The sequence below is a fragment of the Eutrema salsugineum genome, unplaced genomic scaffold (assembly GCF_000478725.1).
Source record: "Eutrema salsugineum unplaced genomic scaffold, Eutsalg1_0 scaffold_6, whole genome shotgun sequence".
Lineage (NCBI taxonomy): Eukaryota > Viridiplantae > Streptophyta > Magnoliopsida > Brassicales > Brassicaceae > Eutrema > Eutrema salsugineum.
The window spans coordinates 5,531,844-5,545,512 of NW_006256547.1; the positions used below are offsets into that span (position 1 = coordinate 5,531,844).

At 35.0% G+C, this 13,669-nt stretch overlaps 1 protein-coding gene across 1 annotated transcript; it reads right to left on the reverse strand.

Annotated features, from left to right (window-relative positions):
• Nucleotides 1-359: 359 nt before the first annotated feature.
• Nucleotides 360-7,551, reverse strand: LOC18012967 (thyroid adenoma-associated protein homolog). The gene is made up of 5 exons (XM_006395270.2): nt 7,325-7,551; nt 3,954-7,228; nt 3,525-3,793; nt 2,882-3,442; nt 360-2,788 (listed from the first exon to the last, which is right to left on the reverse strand). Exons 2-5 carry the CDS (start codon nt 7,215-7,217, stop codon nt 514-516), a joined length of 6,369 nt encoding a protein of 2,122 aa, XP_006395332.1. The 5' UTR covers nt 7,218-7,228; nt 7,325-7,551; the 3' UTR covers nt 360-513.
• Between the last annotated feature and the right edge of the window lie 6,118 nt (nt 7,552-13,669).

Below are 13,669 nucleotides of genomic sequence, written 5' to 3' on the forward strand. Positions count from 1 at the left end.
GTTTGGTTCATGGGTGTTGTGTTCGTGGCTATTTATCTGATCCACTAGAGTCCTCTTGAAATTAACATATTCATACACGTAATACTAGACGGCAACAACGTTTGAAATTTGGTAAAGTAACAATAAAGTTTACCTTGTTATTGTTCCAAAAAGCAGATAACGTTTGTGTTTTGGTAAGTTGATGTGGTCCCAACCTCGGTCAGAAAAAGCAATGTCTAGATTTAGGGAGTAAGGAGTGTAATGTCATTTCCACATATTTTTTGCTGTTGACTTGTGCTACGCACTTAATTAACTGATTTTCAATAGTATTCACTTAATTTGTTATTCCAAAAATAATATTGATGCAAATCCCCCTATGATTAAATAACACGTGATTTTTTTAAAAAAAATTAAAATCACAAAACCAATATAACACTAGCTAGATTTAAAAATGACCTTTAAAATCATATAACCAATAACATTGGATAATCCAAATCCATTAAAATACATTATCCAATAACCCCAACTAAAACTTCATCTAAGAAGAAAATATGGATCAAAACCCTCCCAAATCTCTCCAACAAGAACAGTAGATAAATCCACTAACGAATCATCCATCGACTTCTCATGTAACTTGACAACTACTCGGAACATGTTAGACACCAGAGGGTTCCTTAGAAACGGTTTCAAGGACTCTCCGAGTTCAACCATATCAGCGAGTAGAGATTTCTTGTCATTACCATCGGTCGACAATCTGAAAACAGAGTCGGAGAAGACGTAAAGACCGAGGAGATTACCATAGAGTGGCAAAAACACATCCTTGTGGTTCCCAACACCACCTACCCAGCTCTCTCTTTGTTTTCCGACATGGTCTCTAGAGAAAGAAAGCAGCTGATTGTGGAATCTACACCTCCACTCGAGTAGTTGTGCTCGGGACAAGTCTCTGTTTGCTAGTTTCTGTAGATGACAGCAGCAAAACTGCAAGATCAGAAGCTTTTCTTCATGGTGATTATCGATTTCCTTGTCGAAAACCCGTCTCACTAAATCACTACTTCCCTTTGGTGGGGATGTGTAATCTGCGGTATTGAAGACCAATTTCGAGAGATATTGCAAATACTCATCCCAGTGCCCAAAGACGGAAGATAAATGGTTGAAGCTCAGCTCCAACACTTTCTCTACTTGAGTAGGAGCTTCCATGGCAGTGGAGAAAAAACACTTCTGTACATCTGTGGCGAGTTTTGACCTGATGAGATCATCCTCGTCTTCCAAAAGTTTGATGCAAGTAAACCACATCTCCAGAATTTGGTACGCGAATACATTACAAGCGTTTTGAAATTTGCTTGGTGTAGCTTCAGAGGTTTGGTGATTTGAGACAAGAGGACCGATGAGTTGTGCTTGTTCCAGTATACCAGATGCTATAATAGCTTCTGCAGATGCATAACGAACATTCACTTGCTCGGATGATGAACTTTTCTGTTTGATCAAGTTAACAAAGTAGGAGACACAATCAATTACACAACCCCACCCTGGTCCTTCTTCTTTTTCAGATTCGTTTTTGTGGGAGAACAAACCCGTGAGATGCTTCACACAAATTGCTAGGCAACACATGAGTGTACCTCGGGTTTTAGCACGTCTTGTGCTCTCATATAAAGAAGTCAGCTTGCCCCATAGATGAAACACCGAATCATAATTCAACGAACCAACATAAATGCTTTCGAGAGGTTCCCCATTGGATGATTTTTGGAACATAAGAAGATTCCACTGGCAGAAAATCCTTAGAATGTAGTTCTCACATTTATGGTTTTTCTCCTTGTCCAAGAGCTCCAATAACATCACCTGGAGACCATTTTTCGCCCAGTTCCAAATACTGCTTGTCTCTGAGAAACTTGAATCTTCTGATTTTAGAAACTGCAACAACCACTTCAGTGTTGCAAGACGAACTTCATATGATTGATCAGAAATACAACGAAGGAGCCTTTCCTTAAGGTCCGAAAAATCTAATGCTTCAGGAACTTTCTGCTGTCGCAAATTTGCTTTCTCAGTAATCTGAAAAACTTTGGTTGCTTCATCAAATGGCTGAAATACACATCCAAAATAAGATACAGCTGCTTGTTCTCTAAGCTCAGCGATTGTAGGGTCATAATAGGGGAAGCCAAAAGAAGCGTCTGCATCCAAGCAATTTGTAGATAGATCCAAATGCAATTTGTAAATGTTCCTTAAATTTTTGCTTTCAGAGCATGTCCATTCAATATCTCGCATATGATCAAGCACTCTCAAGAATGATGTACTGAGGATCGGGCAAGAACACAACAGTGGAGAAGCCATCCATGTGCATTTTGCAAGAGCGTCGATCAATTGCTTCATAATCTGTCCCTTCTTAGACTCATCAGAAAGGTCTCTACAGTTTATCTCTAGAAGATTACCAAGTTGCAACATAATTCCGTGAAGATAATTGAAGGATCCACCTCGGGTCCTATTAGAAGGTAAAGTTGAGGCAATGCGAAGAAGAACACTTTGGAGTTTCTCATTGGAAACAAGACCTACTAAAGCACGGGATGCCAAAACACGAACACGGAGATTGCTTTGAGTGGAGCATTTCATAATAAAAGGCATGAAAACGAATGGGTCCAGGTCATCTCCAGTTTCACTTGCAATGGGTGAAGGCTTAAGCCTCGATAAAAGAATGAGAATGGGCCATAAACTCGGATGGACAAGATTTGCGAGGTTTGAATCTGATGGACCAGATATGTCAAGCAAATCAGTTGCTGCCTTTAGTTCATTGTGTATGAAAGGGTGCAACAAAGGGTACCTTCAAGAAAACCAACACAACATTAACAACTAGATTGAAATAATGCACAGTAGTCTGAGAAGGTTTTTTCAGGGGCTGATCTTATAGACATACCTGTGAAAAAATTCAAGTCCAGTCAAGGCACGCCGAGAAGATCCACGTTTTTGAACATTAAGGAATCCAATCATTCGACGGAGCAAGGCCGTGTATGCAAGTGTGGCACTGTTTCTGACCTCCCAATATGGTGATGAGAAGGATCTTATTGAAACAATCATAGCCACCGCAGAAAACCCAGAAGTGTCAGTGCCCAAGTTTGTGTCGTTGAAGGCAGCTTTGAGAACATTGAATGCATGCACCGTTGGAACAACACCTTCATCACGGATCTTTGAAATTTTTTCACTTGGATGCATATCAGAAGAATTGACCTCCACATCCATACTTTTAAAACCTTTCTGTTCCATGGGATCCATGAGAGGCTTCTCAGCAAGACCTATTAACCATCTAAGTGCCTGTGGGAGAAGCTTCTTTGGTGAACCTTCTGGTTCAGAGAGAAAAAGAGCAATGAATGCAGCGGGAATTCCTGCACTTCTTCTTAACAGATCGTCCACTGTTTGTCCTTTGGCCACAGTTCTTTCCATAAGTTGCTCCATCCAGGATTCTACCAACTTACAAAGTCTACAAAAAGAGAAAACAAACACAATATATAAGTGGATAGAAATACAAGTTACATGGAACCGCAAGAAGCTTAAAATCATACCTTGGATCGTTAGAACATAGTAAACGGTGACACAAAGCTGAAAACCCAGCTCTTGTCTTATCTATGGCACCATTATGCTTCATTTTCAAAAGTACTTCCAAGAAGTGGTCTCCAATTTTTTCAAGTTGCTTCAGGTCAAGTAATGATTCAGAATTTCTTATCACTGAATCATCAGGAAGTGCAGAAGCCAGATTACCATTTTCTAAAGGTGTAAGGCTGCTGGTAGGTAATGGAATATTTCTTATGATGGTCCCCAAAAGAAGACTCACCTGAAAAAAAAAATTGTCTTAGAATGTAACTTTAATGAATTATAGGTTGTTCTACGTTCCAAGATAAAACGAGCAACTAGTCGAGAGAAGCATAGAGAAAAACGAAAACACAAAAACTAATGTTTAAAATAAAGATAATTATTATTGAAAGAATCAGTACCTCCTTCATAGCGAGCCAGCAACCAACCATAACTATCTGTTCAGATTGTATTGTTTCTTGCACAGGTTTTGGATATTTATTCTTGTGTTCTTCTGAGAGAACAGCAGCAGCAGCATCACCTTGAACGTCTGAAAAGAAATCATCGTCTTCTATTATGTCATCCATATCCTCAGGCAAATACAAAGCATCTGCAGAAACCACCCAAAGTGCTAATGTAGTTATTCGTGTCACCAGTTTAAGAAGCTTTTCCAGTTCCTTTCTCATTTCTGATATACTTGATAACACTGCGTTAGAGTTCCAGTCCAATTCCTCAAAAGTATAACGCAAAGCCAGTAAAACGCCATGAACAAAACTGTTTTTGCATGCTTTAGAGAGATCACGCTCTCCCTCCTTCACAGATGCATCAAGCCAATGAATTAGTGATTTGATATACTCAATCACAGGATACATCGGTTTAGAGTTTAGATGAAAAACATTCATGCTTTCACACTCCCTTTGACAACAAACAACATTGGTGGAAACCTTAACTATCCATCCAAGGTCCAGTACGTACTTTCTAAAGATAAGCCTTAGAGTCAAAGCACCTGCATCACTCTCTCTTACCCGTGGACTGCAGACTAGTTGTTTGGCCCACGGAATAATGTTCTGGACCATGTATTCACTTGAAACACCAGTAAATGGAGTTGGAAAATGAAGCAGAATACGGAAAGCATTTTCCCTAAGTCTGTCCCAACTATCAACAATCGACCCAACCAGCAATAACGTTGATTCATGAGAAGTGACAATATCACAATATGGGTAAAGATGGCCTTGACGCGAAGTGGGGTTCTTAGAAGGCATGATAGGCCAGACTTCAATCATGATCTGTATTAGTTCCGTTGCCATTATTTTTCTCCTATAAGGAGCAGAAGGGTAGCAAGATAAACACAAAAAGGAACTCAGCCACCTCATAAACTTGAACAGATTCTCTGCTCGTAGGACTGCATTTTCATCGCCTTTATTATTTGAACACGTCTCATTGTTTCCACTGGCTAGAAGTGGTTGCCAAGTTCCTAGCTTCAACTGCTTTTCCAGCGACGTACGAACTCGAGAAAAAAATTTCCTAAACAAACTGGTCCATTTCATTTGAAATCCTGTAGAAGATGACCTCATGTTCAAGGGAACAGCCTCCTTCATGAGATAGAGCTCTAGTGGGGATGGAAGACTTGCAGTCTTAGGGTTTAAGAAGAGTGTCTCTGCAGCATCCACACGAACAGACTCATCAACATGGGTTAAGGCCATTTTTAGCCACTCAATAGGAACTTTCAACTCAATTCCCTTAATTTGGACAAGTGCAAATGCATCATCACTTTCTTTTTGTTCAATATCCCCTTCAAGGAATGCTAATGTGCGACAAACTTTCAACAATGACACCAAAACAGCCACTTTCTGTTCAACAGTCAATTCCATACCCATGTTACTCAACTCAGCACAGTTTAAGTTGGTCTCTTCCCCATTCGGCTGAATTGATATTAAAGCAAGCAAAGGAAATATACTGTCTACATCCAGTTCTAGCAAAACTTGTACTGCATAAGTATTTAGATTGGACCTAAGTTTCGATATGCCAGAAGCAAGCCCGTAAAGAAAAGGAGGCAAGCAATGCTGTCGATAACACGCAAAACCCTGCTCAACACCTTCGCTCCCCCAACATTCATCACGCAACATTTCAAGGAAACATTTTATGAATGAGGTGACAGCACAGCAGACATCATCATCAATATATGCATTTGCCATCTCAAACAATAAGTTAGGGCTCATATCCAACAAAGTCTTTGCACCTAACCGCCTTGTCAAGGATGCTAATGGAACATACCTTCCCTTACAGCGTGATCCTAAACGAAGAAGATATTCGACAATCTTCACCAAAGATTCTCTTACTTCCACTTTATCATATGTTTGGTGAATTGTGGTTTGAATGTCTAGTAAAAGGTCAAACATGATATGAACTTGTTTGACTGTCTGGCTCAAAGGGTCCTCCAAATTATTCCATATAATTTTGAGCACCCGAGTTACCTTGCTGTCTGGCATTGGATCATAATCTTCTGATAAATCATTTAATGTAGACGTCTTGATCTGTTGCAAGCAGATTTGCATCACAGTTAGTGCGTGAAAATTTAAATGGCTGTCAATTGGGTTCTCACATAAATCACAAAGCTCAGGCAAAATCCCATCATATAGAATAGTTTTGTGATCGCAATCAGAGTTACTCAACCGAGCAAAAGAAGAAACAAGAACCCCCCTAGAAACCGCTGTAAGAATGCCTCGGATCAAGCAGAGTCTACTCAAAGCTGAAAAACTGCAGATCTCTAACCAAATGTCCCCAGCAAATGGAATTTTACCAACAATATCAGTAAATCTACCGACATTACTCCAGCAAAATATACCTTGAGCTATAAACAATCCAAGCTCTTCATCATTGAGACAGACCTGTAGAGCAGCACACAAACTCACACCAGCAGCCACACAACAGTCCCTAGAAAACGCCGCTGACTTCAAAATGCTTATTTGAACAGCAAAAATACTCTCCATAAAACTTGCATCTTCTCCAACCAAACCCTTAAACTTCGAAGGAAACCGCTGAAACAAGTAATACGAACAAGACAAAGCCTCTTGGCATTGCTCCATAACAGTAGGAGGAGGCCTAGCACAAGCTTCAGTTTCTAAGATAATACCATTCAACCCAGAAACAACATCACGACCCACCAAAATCGCGCAATCTTCAATTATATCAACCAAATATCCCAATTTGGGCATACCCATCACCGACAAAGCAACTCTAGACACGCAGAACCGCTTCCCACCATCTTCCAAATCGCCATATCCATCACAAAGCTCTCGGAAACATGAACTAATCACCGAATGAAACTTACGGGTTTTAGCCAAGGCTGAAACAAGAGTCTTATGTAGAGGCAACGAATTCTCCATGAACAGAACCTCCAAGTAAAACCTAATAGCTTCCCGCACAAAAACTGCCTCTCTCTCGCCTTCATTCTCATGGGTCTTCGCGAGTATCTCTCCGAACGACGCAACAACTTTCTTGGCATGATTAACTTGAGCGTAGATTGAATTCAGAGAAACCAGTTCTGCAATGTCGGAGTAAAACTTGGGACAACACTGTGACAAACTAGATTGGCTCAAAGAAACCGTGAATGAACTGGGGAAGACGATAGCACTGTAAGTGTAACGATGGCGATGCTGGAGAGCTCGCCACTTAGCCGACGACATTTTACACTGAGCTGAGTACGAAATGAAAAAAATTGATAACGCATTAGAAGTTTTTTTTCCACTAAAAAAATTAGAACTTTTTATCCACTAAATTTGATGTACTTTACTTTTTATTTGTGGCAAAGTACTTTCGGGGAGGTCCTCCAATGGCAGCTCCTTACTAAGAACTATTTTGAGTGGCAAAATCGACAGAGGTTTTAGGGCGAAAACCGAATCAGTTAAAACAAATCAGAGGCCCGATTTTAAACCGATTAATCACCCACTAATTTGCCGGTTGAACTGTTTAAGTTAAAACTTTTCGACGAAACCGGCTAATTGCCGGTTGAAGCGTTTTGTATGTTAAACTTGCTGGATCTTATCCATAAAAAAAGTTAATAGATACTAACTGGGCTTTGTTATAAGGCTTGCTCGTAATTATCGATATTGAGGAAAATAAACCCTATTTATAATGAGATCTCAGATTCTTCTTTCACAGTTTTTGTCGATGTGGGACAATTTCTTCTAATAAATTTCTGCTTTTTATAATTGTTTTTTTTTTTGGGTGTGTGCGAGTGCGACGTATTGTTAAGCCCATTATTTTGCTCTAGTGATTGACCATTTGAAGTTCGAGCCCATCATTTTGCTCTAGTGTCGAACATAACTGTTCTTGCCACAAAGCCATTGGGGATATTGGTCAACATTTGCTCTTACGTAATTTATCTGCTTATATTTTGTTCGACAAAAGATATATCTATATTTATATGTAGTTTTGGCGGAAAGATATAGTATTAAATATTAATTATTGTGTGTGTAAGCTTTTCTTGTTTATTTATTGAGAAAAGAGATTTGGGTTCGTGTTAACTTTACGGCAATGTCAATGTTAATCCAAAAAAACATTAGCGATTAAAGGGAATGCATGTTCTAAAAGCCTTTTCTCTTTCTTGTGCATGTATCATTATATCTTTCATGATCATTTCTTTTTTTTTTCCTCCAAATAATCTCTTCTTTATAGAAAACTAAAACAGACACATTTCTGATTTTACGTAAATACAATGGGTCTCTACAGCGAAAGAATGAGAAATAAAAACATCAAATGGTGCTTTATGAAATATTTTTTTAATTGGAAGATACTTATATCACTAAATATCCATTTCATTTTAAGGAAAAGTTTTATAAAAGACTTTAGTAGTCGCCGAAAAGAAAAGATTTTTGTAGTCAAAAGTGTCTAATTAAAATTACTATATAACTAGATTTTAATCATGTGCGTTCGCACGAAAATTTTTTATTTTTAATATAGGTTGCATTAATTTTTTTGTTTAAATATAATTAGTTTTTGTTATTTATTTTTTTAAATCAAAAAATTATTATCATGTTTTAATTTAAACAGTAAAAATTTGTATATTAATAGAATAAAAGTATGCGTTAATTAAGTATACATTGATCTAATGTTAATTATAAAATTTGTTATTATGTGAATTTCGATTTACACATAAATAATCTATATATCTATGAATTTGCTAACCCAATACTTTCCAATAATTTGAAATTTAAATTATAGATGACTTAGATTTTAGGAAACTTAAAAATATCTAAATTAATAACTAATTTTCAGAAATTAAATATAAATATAAAATAAAATATTATAAAAAAAACTTTGAGAGTGTTTGGAAGCAAGTATTAAAAGTGCTTCTGTTTTAATGTAATAGATAGATGGTCTAGTTACCGTGATGATCTAATAGGATAAGATTATATATTATGTATGGGTCAAGATACAGCATGCTAAAGAAAACTTACTGTGAATTGTTCATCAACATATTTTGGAAACTTTTGAAAATAGTGAACTCGCCATCAAATGAATGTGGGATTTACGAGATCAAGCCATTAAAAATTCAAATCCTATTTGTAAAGTTTGTAGGAAAAAAAAAGAAAAGAGAAATTTGTTGACAAAAACGACCAACAAACGAAAAAACTCTGGTGAAATTTATATCCAGTTCTTAAATAGTCGTCCATAATTTTGTTGCACTGGTTATCTTACATAGTGTAACATTTCTGAGACTAATTAAATTTGATGCACATTCATAATCGTTCCTGTGAATAATCTATTGTTGGTATAAAATATCCAGTTGAAGAATTTACATATTACATTGTATAACATTTTTTTTTATTTAAATTATGCCTCTTCTATCTATAGCATTTCAATGTTTCATGATAGCGACGACAAAAACTTCAAATTGGTATTATATATGATCATCATTAGGCGTCGATGTCTATTTACCACCATATGCCAAAAAACGAATGATACAAATTTGATGTAATTAATGGCAATGGAAGAAAGAAAACAAATTTCTTCCAAGAATGCAATTAAAATCCGAATGAGGCTTCTACTCTTCTTTTCCGCTCTTGATTAGATACCTATGTACATATTTCTAATTGTTTTTTTCCTCATACATATTTCTAATTAGAAAAGATAAAATTAGGTTCGTCGGACCTAATATCGCGGAAGATGTCGTATAATTAGCTTTTCTTTATTAACAAAAAAGCTGTCGTATAGAATACAGCATAAGATAGAGATCATTTTTTGCATAATGACGGAATTTTAGATCGAAATTTTTTAATGAAAAAATAACTGGGATATTATAACGAGTGTGATTCAAAGGTGACAATGGCACCAAGACAAACTAATTAATTATAATTGTATCAAAGGAAAAGTGAATAATGCTGGACCCTACAATACCCATTTAAAGGCAAACAATAATAATTTGCAAACATGTCTTATGAGTTGGTTAATAATATAATTCATGTCTTCACTTCCATTATAATCAGTTTTATTTGTGGAATTGGTAATTATCAATCTATACATAAGTGTATATATAAGTAATATAAATTCAAAAGTTCTGTTGCTGAGTTTTTAGTACCTTTAACAACTAATAAAGTTGTGCCTATAATAAACCCAGGCGATGCCTTCTTTTTTTTATTCTAATTATAAAAGATCATTATGTTCGGCAAACAAAAAATCCATTAGATTTAACTATAGTCTATAGATATGATGCAAGACCTGTATCTCTTGATCTTAATTCCTTTCAGTAAAAGTTAATATCTGTACGTGCCAGATAAAATTTTCAATCTTCTTCTCCACGAGTTTTAATTCGTCATAAACATAAATCATTTTTACAAAACATGCTCAATATTATCTGTGCTTATACTTTAAAGGTAATAATCATACATGACAAACAGTTTTTATAAAAAAGTAGCTTAAGTTTCAGAAAAACAATGGCTATGATAAATTTTAGGTCATAATTTGAGAAGTTAACGTTATTGGTTTTCAAGGAATTTTGTATGAAAACAAATTATAAATAATTTAATATCCAGTGACATTCAATCTTTTTTTTTGTAACAACAGTGACATTCAATCTTATAATTTAGTAAAACTTGTTTGAGGGATGTTTGTTGTAATTGTATATATCGTGTCCCCTACCAAACATCGATGCTTCCTAAAAAAAGGCATTTCGTTTAATATATACCACGATATCAACATATTGTTGGAGGTAAGGTTCTAAAGTATTAAAAAGACATTTCATCAATGAAACCAAAAAAAAAAGGAAATTATAGGAGTAAACCGTAAACCACAACTTTTTCAGCACATCACATGCCCCGATTTTGGCCACAACCCAAGCTTGAATCTTCTGTTAAACAATAACTAACAGAAATTTTATGTAATATATAACAACATAAATGAAATGCTTTGCGAGGTTGGATAAATTCCTACAAGGCTACAACCATTAACTGTTTTATTTGGTAGCTACTGCTAAAATTCTGGATTCGGCCTACGTTTTCTTTTCTCATTTGTGGATTGTTGTTTTTTTTTTTTGACCTCAAAAACACCATTTCATTAAGTATTCGGTACAAGATTCTTCTTTAAGGAGAGCCAAAACGGGGGCAACCGAACTTACATGGGAAAACCTAAAGCCTCGTGCTCTTGCTTTCTTTGCAAGGAAATCCGCACGGGCATTCTCTCTACGTGTTACATGAAAAATCCTAAAAGAAGTAAAAAAAGCTTTAAAGATTTTAAAATCTTCAAGTTCTGAAGCAAAGTTAGGCCAATCCTCTGGATTTTCCGTTATGGCAAGAAAATCAAAACAATCCGTAACAAAACAGCCACAGCATATAGAAGACTCCAGAATACATCTCATAGCATATATATATAGTGACAACTTTGATTCCAAGACAAAACTACATTTTTTTAACCGGTTTTGCTCTGTCCTACTGTGTAATGGATTAGCAAGAGTGCAACACCGTATATATGATTAATTCAAATTCAAATGAAAGTAACAGTTTTATTGCTACTCTGCATTTCGTCATTTGTTGCTTTACAGTTTCAGTATTGATTTATTACCGATTGAATTTACTTCCATATTTTTTATTTTTATTTTTTTTGCTATGAGATCAATATTTTAAGTTAATCAATTGTTTTAACAATTTGTAATACCTAGATTTTTCATTTTCAATGAAATAATTACAATTTAGCAAAAAAAAACAACAAAAACTGAGATGATTTGCTCAAGAAAAAGGGTGCTAACAACCAAATTGGCCACTTGGCCTATCAGTTTCAGTACTTTCACTATTCAAAGTTTTTTTCAAAAATAATAGTTTAATCATAATAACGGAAACTAAAGAACAAAGTAAAAAAACGGATGAAAAGAGGTACAATAAAAAAAAAATATATACATTTCAGAAAGTAATTATCAATGTTTAGGATCTATATAACCTTGTAAGCTACGAACAACTTCCAAATGATGAATTTAAAAGTAATAAATATATAGAAGAATATTTGCATTCTATAACATCGAAAAAGTTGATAATTAGAAAATAGCAAACTCATTATCGACCCATACGAACAAAAATGAGTTTTATACTGTTTTTTCTTAATCGATTTTACCCATGTCATTTAATTGTTACGTGTTTAGATGTGATGTATCGCGTTATGATAGATTAACTTCTGATAGCTGAAACTTAGGTCCAAGACTCCAACAACATAGTTTTTTGTATCATAAAACGTAAAGCTGAAATGGTGGCTTCAGTTAACCGAATCTTGATTTGATTAAGAATTAAATAAAATGGTATACAGTTTGAGCCGAGCTTTATGTGTACGCTGGGCTGTCAGTTAACCTTGGTCACTTCCAGGCCCATTACAATTTTTTTCTCTCTTTTTCTTGTAGCATCGGTTTTTTTTTTTTGGTTACGATCGCATTTTTATTCACACATCCTCGTAAAAATTATAGCCACAATATCGACATTTACAGCAAAGAAACGCCTATTCATTTACGTCCATACCGAAGTGACCAAATAACGAATGGATTGGAGAAAGTGACTGATCATGTTGAAGAATATATTACATGATCTTAATACAAAAGTTGAACAACTCATATATTCGAATTTGACCGGTCCGAAACTTCCTAAATACACGCATGTTCATATATAAAAGTTTATCACCACATTCAACTAAAAAGAAGTTGATATATTACTTATTACCACAAACACAGGGTTGTGTTGGAGTACAAACAACATTGCCGATCATTTGAACATTTCAAAATATCTATACATACTAAGAACAAAATGAAGAAAAAAAAACAAAATTCTGTTAACGCAATTTCTGAAGCGACCTCTACAGAATCAAAAAAAAAAAAATTAACTGTTTCTCTCTTTCTTTTTTACATCAATCAAAATAACACTTAGTAGAGATATTGGTTGTTTTGCGTGGTTTAATGGTATTTTAAAGCAATTTACATTATGTTTATAATATATATATATATTTTACATATACATTTTTGCCTAATTATATGTATTATGTATATATTTATTTGTATATTCCCTACAATATCAAGAGGAAAACAGAAGAAAACAAATCAAACATATATAATATCAAGAGAAAAAAACAAAACAAAACAACATAAATCAAAATTTGATTGTGTATCCACACCAACCACTAACATGGCAGATTTAGTTACAATTATCAGACTACATGTTAAACCATGTCATTCCATAATCGTATATGCACATATACGTACATACACAAACATATATACCCTCATCATTCAAGAATTGAATATTGTAAAATATTGTAAGCACATGTGTGGCAATTATTTTCACTAAAGATCTTTTTTATATATAGGATTTTCATCAATATATATATATAAATCTGTATATTCAAACGGATATATTACTATTTATCACCCGACCTAACTGCAAAACATTAAAATTCGTATTCATCAATTGATGCTAATCGCCTGTGGTCGAGTCTAATAGTATTTTTACATTTCTAATAAGAGTTCCGATACTAACTTATTAAACTCAAACCATTGTATATGTCTCTAGATCAAAAAGTTGTGTATCAATGAAAATTCATCTGCGAGTTTGTTATAGAAAATAGATCGATGGCTATTTGAAAAAAAAAAAAATATGTCCAACATCTTAAT

Excerpts from the sequence above, each read along its gene's own strand:
- LOC18012967 (XM_006395270.2), bottom strand. The coding sequence starts at position 7,217 with ATGTCGTCGGCTAAGTGGCGAGCTCTCCAGCATCGCCATCGTTACACT. Across the intron at positions 3,794-3,953 it reads GCTGGCTCGCTATGAAGGAG|GTGAGTCTTCTTTTGGGGAC; the intron begins GTACTGATTCTT and ends TTTTTTTTTCAG. Across the intron at positions 3,443-3,524 it reads CTATGTTCTAACGATCCAAG|ACTTTGTAAGTTGGTAGAAT; the intron begins GTATGATTTTAA and ends CTCTTTTTGTAG.